Here is an 18,564-nt window from a genome sequence, read left to right as displayed (position 1 = left end):
CATGTACATGTATGTTTCATAGTTTAAAAATATACCCTGCCGAGTCAACGACAGCAGTGAGTGTTACGTTCGTGATCGTACTGGTTTGCAGAGTGGACGGTGCGGCATGCATGCTCGTGTGTTCCAGACATCAGTCGTGAGTCATTCAAGTGTCAGTCAGTCCGCAAGAAGCGCGATAGGCCTTGACAGATTATGCTAATATTTTCGTGAAATTATGCTTTTCGCATTGCTGAAAAAATTGCAGAATTATGCTATTTTTATGCTAAAAGTTATCATAATTGCCGCATTATGCTCACATATACTGCTTATTATTATTATTATTTTGCTTGTTCGCGTTGGCATCAACCTGCATAAAGCAGGTATATAGCCTTCGCTTAAGCTGCCATAAAAAAGAAAGCTCATCCTAAGCGAGAGGGCTAGAGGGAAATATAACGATAACGAGATACAGAATACAAAGAAATCCAATGAGTTCAACGTACAATTCAAAACAAGAAAGAAAGGGAAGAAAAACAGAGCCGAATCTACCGATTGATCCATCAATCGACAAAGGGGACTAATCCGTTAGTGTTGCAAAGTAGAAGCTGATTATAGTTGCAGATCTCCAGGCCAGGGCCAGCATATTGCCGATTCTGGATAGGTCTCCGCAGCATTTGATGTGGTAATTATCATAATGTTTGATAAAATTGTTAGAGTATCTAGTATCTAGAGGACCGAGTCTCTAGTATCTAGAGTATCTAGTGTAATTGTATCCGTTATTATTGTTAAGGGTATCTAGTGTAATTGTATCCGTTATTATTGTTAAGGGTATCTAGTGTAATTGTATAACTTCAGCCATTACACACAGCACACATTAGATCCTTCCACTTTCGACGATCCTGGGCGAGCTGCCTCAGTGCAACTAGATCCTCGTGTGATGTGAGGGAGTTTGTGGATCTGGAATTTTTCAGGTCGTTGTTGATGGATCGCGGGAGTGTTGTTCTCGGGCGGCCTCGGAACCCTGAGCTTCCTGGCTGAAAGTATGCCGACATAGCCTGCTGGACCGGGGATGAGGTGTCTAGTCGAAACATGTGGCCAAACATTCTCCACCTAGCAGACTGGATGATTCTGCTGAGTGGCTTGGAGCCAGTGCGCTTGTACAGTGCTTCATTGCGTATTATACGGGGATATTTGACCCCTATGACTGCTCGTAACTGCTGGCGGTGGAACGAGTCAAGTTTCTTTTCTTGAGTCTCTGTCAGGCTCCATGTGCCGCAGTTATAAAGAAGTATTGGGAGAATAAAGCTGCCGTATAACCTAATCCGAAGGGGTTCACGGGCATGGTTACCTCTTAGCCATATCACCCACAGCTGATGTAAGGCATACTGCTTACATGTATGTATATGATGGTTCTGTGCAAAATAACAGGTGAATTTTTTGTAGAGGGCGTTGTACTGTAGTAGCAAAAGTTCAACGGGGTCAACGCACCGTCCGACCTAGCTACGCCTGTCACCCTGGTCACTGATTGTAGTGGACTGGACATGGTTGGTTGGTTGGTTGGTTTTTATTTCACTTCGCACATTCAAACGGGATGACGACCCAATAAAATGACGGCGAAGGCTTAGCCTAGAAGTGGCTATGGAAGAACATAGTAAAAGCTATGGAAGCACATAGTAAGATAATAGGATACTAATAACTGCGGGTAAACGGGGGGAGAGAGAGAATACGATGTATCTGTGATACTACGTGCGGGTTACTGAACTGCACGGGGAGGGAGAGCAGAGCGATCAGCAGCAACTCGAACTACTCCCTACAGGCGTATGGTACACATGCATGCTTAAACTCAGGTACCCGGGTAATTGTGCGGACCTCACCAGGGAGAGCGTTCCTCAGCAGAGCACCAGCAACAGAAAATCTCCGCTGACCGCGTAAACCTACGCCTCTCTGGTGCATCTACATGTACTTGTGCAACATGTACAACTGTATTGAATTTAATGCGAACAGGCGGATTATTCCAATTTATGCGATTCGTATGCAATTTGCCTCGAATTATGCGGTTATTCGATTTTGGAAGGAATTATGCGAAAAATTATGCTAGCATAATCTGTCAAGGCCTAAAGCGCGAGCTGCCACGTTTGAAGTAGCCACCTTTCTTCTATGAATACCGCTGAAGTCGCAAGATCTCAGTTCAAAACTAAACCCTAACGGATAGTTTTCCTGCGATCGCATCATCTAGTTTTGAGGTCTTCTGAGTTCTGTACAGTGGACGCATGCACTAGCTTTATCACTCCATACAACTACATGACGTCATTCGCAAAGCGTATAATACTAGCGCAATAGATGCAAGACTAGCAGCGTCACGTGACTGGATAGGTCAACAATTGGCGGGGAGCCTGCCGCTACAATAATGTACTAATCTCTAGTCTATGAAGTGTGATGTACCAGGTTTGATGATGACCGCCCGTTCAGCATTTTCACAAGACAGAGGACACACTGTAGGCCTTGACGGATTATGCTAGTATTTTCGGGAAATTATGCTTTTCGCATTGCTGAAAAAATCGCAGAATTATGCTATTTTTATGCTAAAAGTTATCATATTATGCCGCATTATGCTCACATGTACATATGCTGCTGATGATGGTTCTGTGCAAAATACCAGGGGAATTGTTTTGTTAAGGGCGTTGTACTGTGGTAGCAAAAGTTCAACGGGGTCACCGCACCGTCCGGACGCGTCCGACCTAGCCACAACCGTCACTGATTGTAGTGGACTGGACATGTTATCAAGGGAGTCGTAAACGTACGACTTCCTGGTGCATCTACTTGTACTTGTACTTGTAGAACATGTACAACTGTATGGAATTTGATGCGAACAGGCGGATTATTCCATTTTATGCGGTTCATATGCAATTTGCCTCGAATTATGCGATTATTCGATTTTGGTAGAAATTATGCGAAAATTATGCTAGCATAATCCGTCAAGGCCTAGACTGGACATGTTATCAAGGGAGTCGTAACCCTACGACTTCCTGGTGCATCTACTTGTACTTGTACTTGTAGAACATGTACAACTGTATGGAATTTGATGCGAACAGGCGGATTATTCCAATTTTATGCGATTCGTATGCAATTTGCCTCGAATTATGCGATTATTCGATTTTGGTAGGAATTATGCGAAAAATTATGCTAGCATAATCTGTCAAGGCCTAACACACTGCACTGAAAGCAGTGTCACTGACTACAACCAGAGACTGACGTTACTAGCTACTGTGATTTTAGGTGAGGCGGAAGGCCTACGTGGCACACAGTACTGCTACAGTGCTAGGCCGTGAAGAACGGAACGCGGAAGAACGACCAGGCTAGAATTTTGCCAAGCACAGCATACCGATATGTACACGTTGACTCAACTCTGCATAGACTGTATAGTGCCTTTAGTGGATACAAGGAAATATGAAAGATCAAGGCTAGCAGGCTGACGGAGGCCCCCGGTTCTTCGGCGACCGACCGTACTGACCGTACTGTAGGCCAGACCAGAGCTAGAGACCTATGTACATAGGCACAGGCTACTACTCACCTACAGGATAGTATAGTAAAGTCGGGTTCATGCCAGGGAGTCACCCATGGCCTAGGGCCTAGGCTGATTCAAGTGGTACCAGAGGACCCAGGCTTCACGCTGCGCTATTCCCCGTCTCTCCTCCACACACAATAATAATTTTGACGGGTTTGCTGCGGCGAATACCTAGTGGTGGATGCCTTTCGTCTTCATAACAGTACGTGTGTCGATTACTGAAGAGCCGGAGTAGTTCCACCGTTCCAGGTGCCTTCCGTCGTATGACCTGAAATTTGCATACCACTCATTATCAAATCGTCGCACCTGCAGCACAACATCCAAAAACTATACCCCGGGGCTACGCAAGACGCGGAAGTTCACAGGCATCGCCAGGGACCAGAATTTGGGCAGTTAAAATGCCCTCAACACCAGCTGAGGTTTCGCAATCGTCGGACGATGGCGATCAAGCTCAGGACGATGCTCATCAAACCCAGAGCGCCGATTCCTCTCGGACACCGTCACCATGCTACCCATTACCATGGAGCGTAGGAGAAAGAGCTGCAGCATCAGGCAACGCAAGCGTCTCGGATTTGGAATCTCCATTTACACCGAACAGCTCACTGGCCGAGTCAACTGCCCTGCCTTCACCAGCAGATCTAGATTCAACAGTAGATCTGTACTCACCAGTGAATCGGTACTCAACAACAGATCTAGATTCACCTGCAGATCTACAGTCACCAGCAGACCGACCTTCATCAGCAGATTGGCCTTCATCAGCAGATTGGCCTTCATCAGTAAATCCTACATCAAGGGAAGATCGAACTTCATCAGTAGATCTGCCATCACCTGTAGATCGGACTTCATCAGTAGATCTGCCGTCATCAGTAGATCGGACTTCATCAGTATATCGAGCTACATCAGTAGATTGGCCTTTATCAGTAAATCGGCCCTCAACAGTAGAGCTACTATCACCAATGCAGAAGCGAGCGGCTTCATTGTCTGAGTGGCCAGACAGTAGTAACAGGCAAAGCAGCAGCAGCAGCAGGAGTAGCAGCAGGATCTCATCATCTCCAATTCAATCACCAAATCCGGGCGCGGACCAGGTGGCCAAAGTATCACACTCCCCAACGCCTACAAATAGCATGCAGCCACTGCCATGGTACGAGGATAAGAATAAGTGCACACGATGCGCGAAGTACGAACTGTTCGAATGCAGCTGCTACACGAAGATAGACCAGGATACTAGGCTGAGTGAGGGCTCAAAGCAGGCCCTGGATCAGCTGCAGAGATCCTACTGGTATCAAGCTGACCACTACCAGTTCCATAACAAACAGGAGCCAGTGACGGAAAACGAGAGGCTGCAGTACCACGAGGAGCTGCACTGGGCCTTGGAGATTCGCTACTACGAGCGCATGCTTGTCCGGGCTGTCACGCGTCAACTCAAGCTGACGCCGCCGGACGAAGGGCTGATCCTGCACTCTACCGGTCACCTGTGGTATATCGACGTGAAGAAAAAGAGACGGATGCAGCGCGCCGGCCTGGTCGCAGGCGACAAACTAGAGGAGCTTTACTTCTACGTGCAGCTCTACAATAAGCGAGTCAAAGACAAGGGAGCTACGCATCCCGACGACAGCGCAGACATCATGGTCAAAATGGCCTTCGAGCTGCGAGACGACATGGACCGTCTGAACGACACTGAGTTCAATAGAAAGTATCGAGACTTCTACGGCTTCCCTGATTGTCTGTACGTCATTCGTCCATTACGCGGACCATATTATGAGAATATTGTGAGGGAGAGGCAGAAGAAGTTGCACGACGACCGAAAACTCCGGAAGTTGGAGCAAGAGCAGAAGATGAGGGAAGCAGCGGAGAAGAGGAGCGAGAGACTTCGCTTAAGACGGGAGCAAGCGGACAGGAAGGAGCTACGAGAACAACAATTGGCGAAAATGGAGGAGGAGAAAGCGGCTAGGTTGAAGGCCAAGAGAGCCAGGCGTATGTCGAGGCTTGAAGCAAGCATCGTTGCCGACGTGAAGGCACATCTGGGTTCTGGAAATAAATCTCGAAAGTGTGTCCCGCCGCCAACACGGCGAGTCAGTGAAGCTCCTGTTCGAAATGTCAACCAGGAGAATCCACAGGAAACCCAAGCACAAGACTCAGGGAGAACAAATGAGACTCCAGTCCGACATGTCACCCAGAGCAGTCCCAACAGTCCGCGACGCACACGTGGCAGTGTTGTTCCCGTTGACGGGTATCCCCGAACTCCCACATCTCGCTATCACGTCAAGTGCATACCAAGTCCGCCCACTCAGTGGATGCATAGAAGACCTAACATGAGGGGAAATCCCCAAGGCCTCCAGGCCGGTGCAGTACGACCAGTCAGCAGTGTCTCCACAGCACGATCCGTCAGTGGTCTTTCCACAGCACCATCGGTCAGTGGTCTTTCCACAGCCCAAAATTCTCGCCAGAGCCAAAGGTCGACAGCGCAGGCAAGACGCGTTCAGTGGGAGGGTCAGAATCTCGTAAATGAGGGTGCATGCAATGGCGTTCATCAACCTGGAAACGGCGTCGCTAGAACAACAGTCAGTCAGAGTGGTAGTGCTCCGAGCATGCCTGCTGCCCGCAATCCCAGGTCCAAGTATCACGCCAAGTGCGTTCCAAGCCCATCTCGTCCCAGGGTGCGGAGAAGAACTGCCAATGGGGGAAATCCCCCACGTGTGCTCAGGCGATTGGCCGGAAACAGTACATCGAACGGGTTCCTGATCGAGACTCGCCGCTCGAACCAACGGGCAAGAGAGTTCGAGACAATTGAATTCCCTATCACTTTGGGTCCGGATGCCCAACGCATCCTCAATAGGTTGACCTGCAGCGATTTGAGGACGTGGTAACTTAACCCTCCATGCCGAGTAATGACTAATCACTGAACCCTGCAGAGATGATTAAGTCGCCACGCAGCTCAACAACTCACCTTCTCCTCATTCCTGATGACGCGCTCCACGTGGATGAACATTCTAATGGTGTTCCTTCCTCTAAGCGGCATTTACCAAGCCTTGGAGTGTGGGGGGGGGGGCATACATAGAGATCTGGCAGCTGTGTTGCACGCCGCTCTGACCTGCCTCTATAAGGAGGAAAGCTAGATGACATCTAGATTCTCCTGAATCTTTATCATACAGCCCAGAGAGATGTTTTAGCTAGCCTATTCCATTTTTCTCTCGCTCTCCGATCTCTCTTTTTTTCTCTCTCTCTCTCTTTTCTCTCTCTCTCTCTCTCTCTCTCTCTCTCTCTTCATAAAATCATGGAACTTCACCTCTCCTTATTCGCCCTATTGCGATTGGATATTTGCGTCCGTTTTGGTCAGCGAATCCGAATAAAATCTACAACAACGATTGCATAAGCACACCGTCACACCCTCTATACGTGCCTTGCCTCTTGAGAACACCTGGATACAGTGTAGTCCGCGAATTGCATAACAGGTTTATTTGTAAACTCAATCAGCGCCGAAGATAACCGGCTTCCGATGCAGTTGGGTCTCATTTGGAGGTCACTTGTGTTACAACAATTACCGGTACTGCCTCTTAATGTCAAGCTATAATCATGTACAGTGAAACCTGTCTAAGACGACCGCTCAAGGGACGTTCAAAGTGTGGTCTCTGTAACCAGGTGGTCTCCTTATCCAGTGCCATTTGACTGGAAATAGCATCCCTTGGCCTTGGTCCTGGCTGCAGTGGTCTTCTGGGAAAGGTGGTTGCCTTATCCGAGTGGTCGCCTTGAACGGTTTTACTGTACCAGTCTGAACATTCAAGCGATGCCAACGCGAATCCCGCGAATTATTATTATTTATTAAGATGCTAGTTCCAAACTGGGCATCATTTACCCGGTGGCACTGGTAGTGACTTGCAAAAGCGCAACCTACAACAAACAGTACAACCTGTAAAAACGACCACCTGTCCTAGAAGACCACAGGAACCAGGACCAAAGGATGCTATTTCCAGACAAATGACCTTCGATAAGGAGACCACTTGGTACATGAAACAGAGACCACGCTTTGCAGGTCCCTTTAAGAGCGGTTGTCTTAGACAGGTTTCACTGCACGTGTAAGTATTAGGTTTACGACATCTTCCATCATGATTCTCATATACACCTACATCAGTACATGTAAATGTACCCTCCAGATCAATGACCGGTCCTGCATTGACTGTTATGTGTTATGTGCTGTGCATCCATCTTCCACATGATCTGGCTGCAAACGTGCCCCATGATGCAGTTCACCAGATAAAGCCTAAAGTATGGGTCACCATCACTCAGTGGAGAAGTCGTGTAGAGTGAGCTGCACTTCCCCCGGCGCTAGTCCTGGTGCCGAGGCGAGAGGCGGGCTCACACCGCCAGGCCCTGCGCTGCCTGCATTGTGTGCATGGCGATTTCCTCAGGTCTCCCACCCCCAAGACGACGTATACAGTGCAGCCAAATGCATACTGGCCGAGATTAAAAAGATTGTCTTCGAAGTAACAATTTTCCAGATCCCATCACTAGTAGTAGGATTCACTACGCTAGATCGATAATTAAGTGTACTGTGATAAAAGGCTCATAAAACTGCAATCAAAATCGAGGAATAAACACCAGTGGCGTCAGGAGTAGATCGACATAACCTCGGGATTGGTTTTTGCCATGAAACTCTGAGTAACAACGAAACAGCCCTATTTTTACTTCCTTTTGTGCACCTCTTGCGTAACCCTGGGTTATGTACTCTAGGGGGCATGCAGTGACTCAGGTAACACCAAGAGTGCTGTCTCAGTGTCTGTTATGTGTCGGTGGTTACATGTAGATTGTACTCTTGGTGACGCTGACACCTAAAGTTAAACAGAGTGCTGTCTGAGTGCGTGGGAGACAAGGAGGTGCTAGCCCGAGCTTAACCACTCAGTCAGTACATGAAGACGACGTCGCGTCGTGCAGTGCACGCACTGCACACGATCGTTTGTCCCTCCACCTAACCAGGTACATGCGAGTGGTACTGTCAGGTGTAGCTCTAGACGATGATATTCACAGTCATGTACATGTACATCCACATCCAGCACGGGACGTAATGAGTAATGTGTCGCCAAAACATCTCCTCATCACAATTGTAATAATTTGTATAGCCGGTTGTAACGCTGACGTGCAAACTGTTTCTAAAACATCTCCTTGCAGCACCAACTGCATCGCCATTAGTTGGGTCACAGTATCAGAACATCAAGAAAAAAAAGCGATTGGTCCGCCGTTTCCAATTTGCTGGTTACTGGCAAGAGTAGCAGCGAGGTTTGCTGGTGCCCCGTACATTATAGCTGTAACCACCGTCGTCTTCTTCGTCCTTGTCTCTGTCAGCAGTCAATTTGAATGCTCCGACTCTAAATCTAGTGATCTTGTACAGCAGCAGCAGTGGCGGCAACAGGACCAGCAGCGACAGAACCGGCACCAGCAGAAGCAGCAGGTGCTCCCTACGGCCTCATAGCCAGCAAGTCAATACCCCCGGTTAGCAACAGTAATCGCGAGAAGCCGCCGTGCTTGGCTTGCAATACTAGCGCTAACGGATAAAAGGCCTTTACGATGTCCGAGAACCGTGCCGGGGCACGTACAGTTCAGATGAAGGTAATGTATGACAGGCAGTTTAACTTAGGCCAGACTCCGGCGTCGCGTCCATCAGATGAGGTGTTCCTGGAGGGACCGACGTTCGGGCGCCCCCGTTCTGAACCTAGGACAGCGCGGAAACATAACATACCTGCCGAACTATACTCGTTATTGTACAAGGAAAATACCGGTGTTGCGGCTTGTGGCACTTCTGCGGATGGTGAGCTAGAAAGACTGGATGCCGGTGCTGCTGACACTGACGAGCCGGATTTGAGCAGCGCTCGTAGCCAATCCTGTACTGCACCAAGTATGCCTGCAGGAGTGTACAAAAATCTCAGCTCTTTTCCAACATTGCAATCGTTGAAGGAGTGGTCCGAGGGGTTCTCCATTCCACATCCAGCCCCTGAACCTAGCAGTGCTCCATCTGACGTACATGTCCCAGCAACACCAAGCAAAGTCACTGGCATCCAGTCAGACGTACCAGACACACCTAGCCAAGCCATTGCCATTGACCCGGACTTACCAACAACATCTAGCCAAGCAACTGCTATCCTATCTGACTTACCAACAGCATCTAGCCAAGCAACTACAATTGCCGAATCTGGTATATCGGCAACAACCGCTAGCAAAGCCACTGCTATCCAATCTGACACGCCAGCAACACGGAGCCACGTCACTGCCACTGTTACGCACCGTCTACCTCGGTTTAGACTTAACAAGTATTACAGAAGCACGGAGGTATAACGACTTGCTAACACTAGTATCCTGGACTTGTTATTCTAATTGTGTGTGTGTGTGTGTGTGTGTGTGTGTGTGTGTGTGTGTGTGTGTGTGTGTGTGCGTGTGTGTGTGTGTGTGTGTGTGTGTGTGTGTGTGTGTGTGTTTGTTCAGTAATCAGAAGCAGGGCGTACATTTCACACCATGTGTCTTATGTCAAGAGTACGTGAATCCCATGCACGCCGTACATATACATGTACATGATTGTAACTGGTTATGTAGTCATGATCGTACCCCACCCTCCACCTCGTAGCTCGCCAAGCAATACGTACGGTTGTGATTCCGTCCGTGAGCCAGTGCTGCTGAACCATGTTTTTTTAAATTTTTTATTTATGGATTCCCCAAAGGCCGAGGCCTAAGTCGAGGGGGTCTCCGTTCATGGCTTGCTGGGAATATATCTGCAAAATTATAACATATAGATTGAGAAGAGGAAGGATGTACACTTGTACAATCATGTATGTGCGCTAGAGCCCGAGTAATCTCGGTACAATGCTCCAATCACCTCTGATACACCCGCTGTTCTGTTTCTGAGGCAGCGCAGACTCAGCTGAATCATGTACTGATGTAGCCTGTTGGTGTGGTGCTTATATAGTCGTTCGACCAAACAGGCGATGGTGCCTTCTCACAAGGAGACGATTTGTACTTGTAGGCACTTCATTCGTTAGCTCCACTATTTAAACTAGCTTCTATTATTTGCCCCGTGTTTTCTACCAATGTAGAGCGGCCATGCAAAATGAGATGAATTTTCGCGTCCCGGCATCCCTTTCTTCATATTCTTCACTGCCACGGCGATCCTTTCCTTTCTCTCATACCGTTTCTGGGTCTCTGCTATCATTGATGCGGTTGGCAGAGCCCCGCTAGCGCGCTCTTGAGGACTGTTTGAACCGTATGCCTGTATGGGGTCTGGCCCCGATTCTAACCCTAGAATATCCTAGGGAGTCCTTTAAAAAATGATGTCGACTCTTATTGTTACTGGAAGTGTGTGAATGGGTTTTCTCCAACGCTGGAGCTCGCGCTATTCCGAAGTGTGTGATTGTGTATTTTAGACCCCATGCGCTTCAAATGGTGGTCAAGACCGGGGGATCTGCCAACCGATGATCGTTGTACATGTAGTCTGGAGGAGCGCTGTTTTCAACGCAGTGCGTCATCCCCACTGTAACTACATCCGTGTCGTGCACGTATGTAGGATGGTTGGCAGTTCTGTTCCCGGTCGGCCTCTGTAGCCGGTCGTCAGGTCCCGCACACTGAAGTAAGCCTGCATTGCTGCATGCGCTGGGACGCCTCCGTCCAACCGCAGGACATTGCCTTTGAGACGGATACTCGTTCAGATCAATGATCTGACGAGTATCGGGAGGTCGTTCAACAACCGTGCAGACCTCTGCAGATTGCGTGAAATTGCGCGCACGATCCGGGGGGCGTCAACTGGTTATTGACATCATCGATAAGAACTATGTGTACCACTGAATTGAAGAGGTCTAACTTACTTATGGCTACTTGCAATGTGCTAGTGCTGCACCAGTGTGTTCCATTGTTAGTGTATTTGAATAGTATGCGTATGATCAAGTGTTTGTTCACTTAGTTTTCCCTTTTTCGTTTTGCTTTCTTTCTCTTTTTCTCCCCTTCTCTTCTGGTATCATGTCTAACATTGGGTGTGGCCCAAGCGAAGGCTAGGCTAACGCCGATGCCAACGCGAAAGGGCTGATGATGGTGGTGATGATGATGCATGTATGTTCCCTAACGAAACGACCTTACGTTGCTGAACAGCTGCGCAATACGTACAGCTACGGAGACTCCCTCGATTTAGGCTAAGGCCTGTGTGGAGAACCCCCCCCCCCCCCCCTAACGAAACGACCTTACGTTACTGAACAATTGCGCAGTACCAGTGCATGTACGGCTACGGAGACTCCCTCGACTTTAGGCTAAGGTGAAGGCCCAGTGTGGAGAATCCATCAATACAAAATACAGGTTACTACTGAGTACTGAGTACTGACTAGTTTCTCTCAGTGTACAGTGTACTGTTTGCAGACCAGTAGTAGTACTACTACTACTACTAGTACTAGTGTTGCTGCTGACAGTGATGACTGATGTGATGCCGGTGAACTGTGGTCTATCCTCCGACCATAGACTGTAGTACATTGTGGTGGGCGGACGCGATTCTTACGTGGCTGCCTGACCTAGAATGCTAGATCAGTGTGACTGCTTGTAGTGCTGCGACTTGCGCAGATGCCTAGCGATATGCGATGACCATCAGTATGATTATACAATATACACAGTGCTGAAGCATACGACAAACAACATACAACTGATCCTAGACCCAGTACTACTAGTACTAGTAAAGCTATGTTATAATAATTCTCGTCTCCGCAAGCTGATGGCCTAGTCGAGAATGTTGGATCTCTGCGAATAATTCAATTTGCCACGCTAGGACTGGCGCGGCTGTACGCCGGTGTTAAGGCAGAATTCGATTCACAGTGCGTGTACCTAACCCCGTCTGTCCTTGTGCTAGAGGGAACTCAAACTATTACTTGGATAAGTAGAGAAACGGGTTTCTACTTCTAAAGTTCTAGTCTCAGTCGTATGCAGCATAGATGCTCTAGCTCTAGCGCTGTAACCTACATACTTGCTGACACTTCCTAGTAAAAGTTCTTTCTCCGTCTAGTCTCCTAATTCAACAGCCTGTTCAAATCGTGTGATATCTCTCGGGTGCAGCGTATTGGTCGGCGAGGTATCCCCCAGAACCGGCAGGAACAGCTGATTGTGGGACAAGAAGACTCGCCGCGAACACGGGTTGACGATGTCCGAGCTCCATGATGCAAACTCGATCGCGTCCGGTAGCTTACAGAGTTCGTCAGCGCCACCAGCATCTGAATTCCTACCAATTAGGCCCGTCGCTCATAAACCATTCGTATCTAGCTATTGTTACTTCGAGTCACATCCTGCGTTCATGGACGGCAAGACGGCGTTTCGCGTTCCTATGGATCGTCCGAGTAGCGGTTCTCCTCCGCGGCTGACACCCGCAGAATCTGATTTGGCCTGGGGGGCGTTCGGTGCTGATACTTACAGTGCGACTCACCCTTATCCCGATCCCCCGCAGACAGCCGCAGACACGTGTTGTGCATACACGGGAAGGCACGTCCGCCCGGTGTGCAGGTGCTGGGCTTGCCGAAAGGCCCGAGACGAACCAGATGAGGCGGACGCGCAGCGGAAGAGGACAAGGCAACCGCGACGAGTACGCCTAGACCCGTCGACCATTGGCGGGACTCGTATGGGCAGTATTGACGGACTGGAGGAAGAACGTTATGTAGATGCTCGCACTATTATATGGACAACCCTTCCTAACTTGCGCAACCGAAGGCCCAATCAGGTGCAAGATCTAGCTGGTGCTCTGGATTGGACCAAGCGGAAGCTGCAGCGCAGTTTCCGTCGTCTTTCTGACTCATTCCGGCACGGTATCTCACCTCGGGCGCCGGTCCTTGATCTCGCCACTGCTGCTACTCTTGACGACGAGCAGCGATCACGACCAGCAGTTCAAACGGAGAGACTTCGTGTCGGTACTGATGATGATGTTGACGTACGGTTTATGAGCCCATGGCGTGCTCATTCGGCATTGCGCCGGCGAGCACAAATGGAGAATGTCAGCCCGGCAGTTCGCACGTTGCAATCGTCGAGGGATGGGTCCGAAGGGTTGCTCCTGCCAGCCACTGCAACTAGCAGGGCTATACCGGACAAATCAGCCACACCAAGCAACGTCGCTGGAATCCAATCTGGCGACAGCGACGTATCAGCAACACCAAGCAAAAACGCTGCCATCCAATCTGCTAGTGATATACCAGCAACGCCTAGCAAAGCCACAGCCGTCCAATCTGACGCACCAGCAACATGGAGCCACGCCGCTGCTACGCACCGCCAACCGCCCGTTACACAGAAGAAGCAGTACAGAAACACCGCGGTATAACGACTTCTAAACGGTCTCCTGGACGTCTTGTGTGTGTGCGTGTGTGTGTATGTGTGTATGTGTGTGTGGTGTGGACATGTGCGTGCGCGAGTGCGTGTGCACGTGTGTGTATGCAACGCAGTTTGTACTTAACCAGTAGAACGAAATTAATGTGCTAGAGCAATGCTAAAAAAATTTAAAAAAAAGCTGACCCACCTTCAGTTTTTCAACGCACCAATCATTTCTCATGGCCCCATTTTTGATAATGTTTCTGAGGTTGCACAATACGCCACTGCACCACCCATTTCACTCCACGCGTCTGCTAAAGGAAATAACGTTCAGAGCTGCGTGCCTCGCCGGGACTATCCCTCTTCATATTCTTCATTGCTGCCGTAGCGTCATTACGAGCTTTACTTTCCTCTGTTATTCAGACAATAAAATTTATTTTCAATATTTAGTACGTGTATTTTCTGCTGTATGTATACTTTCGATTTACGTCATTTCTGTCATTTCATCGTATTGTATTACTCTTCAGACATCAATCCTGAATCATGGCATAAGCGAAAGTGGCACCCCGCCACCTACTCGGACATGCTTTTAATAATAATAATAACATTTTCTGCCGCAGACCGTGACACCGATGGTAGGTTCATCATTCCCTCGTTGGGTCTACATGTATCTAGATTCAATGATCACACAGCAATGTCTCACCCAAGTTCTTTTCCGCCCTTGCTCAAGAGTTTCGTGTGAAATACTCGTCAGACAGCATGACCAAGACTAGCATTCACGAGAAATTCGAAAAGTGGGTAGCAGTGGTGTACATGTAGATACAACATTTCAATAGCGCGAGGAAACATCTAGATTTCACATACACATAAGTGGGTATACCCAGGTTTCAACAGTGCTCAACACCACAAGGGCGGAGCGTAACCACAAAGGTCAAAAAGAATGGTTCCACCGATTATAAGAATAAGCTATCCGGCGACAAAAGCATTTAGTTGTCTGATGATTGCCTTAGCATTTAGCTACGTGCATGAAACGCGGCGTTACAACGTATGTATATATACCTGGTGGAACCATTCTTTTTGACCTTTGTAGATTCACATACATGTAAGTGGCTCCTGGCCATTCGCATTGCAATCATGCCAGTGGAGATTCATCACCATGAGTACCTTGCTCACACGGTAGGCACAGGTCCTGCACGTCCTGTATGCATAATGAGTACGAACAAGCAACTATACATTTTACAAGTGTGCGACTATAATGAAGAAAATATTATGCAAGAATTGTAATATTTTAAAAGATGAATGTTGACTGGCAGAGGATGTTATGGTAAATTTTAATACGGAAATTATCTCAAGCAGTGTGAGTCTGGCTCACACAAAAAACCATGTTGCGTGGAAGACATTGAAATGGGTGAAACTAAAAGCTACAGAGGAGAGTGACGACGGAAGATTGTCGCCTACGTGTGGAGGCTAACTGATAGTAGATACTGATAGTAGTACGAATAGAACGGGATCACCTTGAATTGCTGAATACATGTACGGGTTAAAGTGGTGTAGAGACAGCCGTATTTTGACTTCCACTGGACCATAATGCCATGTGTGTACGTATCCTGCCTTCCACTGGACCATGGGCATTGTGTGTTACAATAATACAGCCAGCCTCATGGATAATATTGTTACAGGGTGCGACAGAGCATAATGACAACAATAACTCGCGAATCACGAATTCGAGTACTAGTACTACGAATCACGGCACACATTTAGCCAAGGCTATGGCCATGATGACGTAGACCTACCGTTGTCATACTGTTTACAATACCATTATCAACAGTACAATGCTGCCAAGCGCAAAGAGAAGTCATGGACCCTTTGTGCTACATACATACACGTATTAGTTTTGTCCACAGCTTGAGTAAAATACACGTATCAAAACGTACTCTTTGAGGACCTTGCGTTGGCTCTACGTCGATGATAACTCATTTCCTGTGTGAGTGTCATTCCACCTAGGCTAGGATATTACAGAGAATCTCCACTATAACGTACAGACTTCATGTCCCCTGGACTGAATGTGTTGTGACGTCGAACCACTCAGTCACTGAACTGATTGTAGTCCATGTAGTCGTTATTGTAGAGCAGACACAAACGTAGAGCTACTACAGAGAAACCTGTCTAAGACGACCGCTCAAAGGACCTTCAAGATGTGGTCTCTGTTACCAGGTGGTCTCCGTATCCAGGGTCAATTGACTGTAAATAGCATCCCTTGGCTTAGGCCTGGTTACATTGGTTTTCTAGGACAGGTGGTCGCTTTATCCGAGTGGTCGCATTGACAGGTTTTACTGTACTTGCTTCAGACATGTCGACAGTCATGACAGTCATGACAGGCTAGGCCTGATACAGATTCACAACAGAAGGTACGTAACGTTGCACTAAACTAAAGTAACTAACAGTTAGCACTGTGCCATGCACAATATGCCAGCGCGCACAGGCTTGATTTCCCCTAGGCCCTCTAATGCTCTATTGCTGTTGGCGATGGCGCACAGCCTCTGTCAGTCTGTGTCGTGTTTTCGTGGGAGGAACGTAGCTGCCTGAGCTGAGCTGCATGTATGCATATGCGGGAGGCTGAGCTGAGCTGCATCACCCAGCCAGTGAGTACTGCCTGCTGTTTACCAAGACTTGGTTTGCGCAATCACTCCCGGTCCTGTATCGATGCGCCGTACCACTACCAGTATATCTGTAGCCGAAATCAAGACTTAGTCTCTGCCCTCTGAAACTAATGCTAACTACATGTAGGTGTAAAATCACTTACTTACTACAACTCATGCTTAGAAGACACCATTCTGTCCGTGTAGTCTCAGTGGATTAGTCCTAGACCTGGCCGCAGTGCTCCAGGGTTCTTCCAGAACACATGCACTATAAGTGCCCTGGACGTATGTGTTTTGGGAAGAGTCAGGATCAGCAGCCAGGCTTGAAGTTGAAGACTCTGTCTATGCCGCTAAGCCATAATCTCGCAGCTTGTATTTCTCCGCCTTTCAATTTGCCACCATCTTGTGCAGGTATCTCATGACCTAGTGCAGTAGCTACGTGTGAAGGTAACCCCACCAGCAAAACTAGCACCCTGCTTGTGGGAGATTCGCATGCACGCATTAGCGATGAGCGAGCTCAGAGATGCCACCTCCACGACGTCCAGTCGCAGTTCACAGAGTTCGTCTTCGCCGTCACCAGCTTGCACTCCCCATAGGCCAAGGGCAGCTGCTTTCAGCTCATCGAAAGGGCTGCGAAACGTAACGAAAGCAGAACATACTGGTTCTCGCCTTCGCCATATCAGGAGTCCTCCGCCGAGCTCTTCTCACCCTGCCAAAACCGACAAGCGTAGTTTGCCCGAACGGCCCGTGGCGAAGCGGACGGGAGCTGGTGAATTTAAAACTGGAAAAGGACATCGACCCGTGATGCGCGTGCAAGCTTTGCCGAAACGACCCGAATGGCGTAGATACACCGGTCCAAGGGAACAGCACACCACCGCTGAGAGTACAACCGACGGCCATTGGCAGGATATGAGCAACACTACCAAACTGAAACCTAGACTTTCCGCTAGCACTGCTGACGGCAGAACCAAACCTCTAACCCAGATCAAATCTTGGTCACCGCTACCTCCGGTCGGACCGGACAACTCACACACATCCACGACACACCGAACTGTAAAGGGTCGTTCAGCAGCTGTCAAGCCAACTGGTAGAGACTTGCCCCAAGATCTTGCGCAGGTCCTGCCCTTACCTGATCGTGTACGTGAACTGGAAAAGTGGAGCGCAAAACACGGTCATCGTCGCCAATACGCCTTGAACCTGCAGGAGAACCTCGACGAACAGCTGCGATTGCCACCGGACAGAACCGTGCCGGTAGGCAATGGGTATGTCACGTGGCGTGTTGGTCGACACATGCTGCAGAAGATGCACATAGCGCGCGCTCTCAAGCTGGCGAGGAGACGAGAGTCGGACGTGGAGCCGCGGTACTTGGTCCAGTTCGACCACGATCAATTCCTGCAGAGGCGGCGGGACGAGGCGGGAAATCTGCTACCAGCCAAGCAGCAGGTGCAGCTTCTGAACCGCTTAGTACTAGCTTTCCAAGACATGCAGGTCGCAAAAGAGGTTCAAGCCGGCAAGATACAAAGCATTTTAGAAAACGAGGAGGAACGGTACATGAAGGAGTCGAGGGGAGCCATATTGCGTAGAATGAAAGTCGCGGAATCGCGTCCCGCTCAGGTCATGGTGCCAACTCAGCCTCCAAGAGCTGACAAGCGTGATGATAGATCCGCAACAGGAGCAACAGCAGCAGAAGCAGCAACAGCACCAGCAACAACTAAGAAACTGGAAGCATCCGGAAGGCCATCATCACCAGCAACATTGGCAGCAGGGAGAGCGGTAGCAGAGTGTGAGGTTCTGGGACAGCTGACCACATCGCCTCGAAGCATTGCAACCACGCACAGCACACCGACTGAGCCAGATCGCACCACAAGCCCTGATGCATCATCGCTTCCTGCCAAGCCAGTAGCGCCCCGACAAAACGCCTCTAACAAGACGTACAAACCGAGATATGGATTGCCACCCACCGAATCTGTCGCGTTTCTGCACGTAGTTGGGAAAATGGAAAACTGGCAGAGGGAGATCTGGCAAAAGTACAAAAAGAATCCAAAACTGGCGGCTAAGAAACTGGGACAGCTTGACAGCTACCCA

The 18,564-nt window shown here is 48.8% G+C and overlaps 1 protein-coding gene across 1 annotated transcript in view; it reads right to left on the bottom strand.

The window, feature by feature from the left end:
- Positions 1-16,895: 16,895 nt before the first annotated feature.
- The window catches only part of LOC135820061 (transformation/transcription domain-associated protein-like), an 80,841-nt gene continuing 79,172 nt past the window's right edge, over positions 16,896-18,564 (bottom strand). Inside the window, exons 72-73 of the mRNA XM_065333365.1 lie at positions 17,609-17,805; positions 16,896-17,109 (exon numbers count right to left, since the gene is read on the bottom strand). Of these exons, the coding sequence (XP_065189437.1) occupies positions 16,896-17,109; positions 17,609-17,805 (411 nt within the window). The remainder of the gene's footprint in view (positions 17,110-17,608; positions 17,806-18,564) is intronic.

The sequence above is a fragment of the Sycon ciliatum genome, chromosome 6 (assembly GCF_964019385.1).
Source record: "Sycon ciliatum chromosome 6, ocSycCili1.1, whole genome shotgun sequence".
NCBI lineage: Eukaryota > Metazoa > Porifera > Calcarea > Leucosolenida > Sycettidae > Sycon > Sycon ciliatum.
This window is presented reverse-complemented; position numbering and strand designations above follow the sequence as displayed.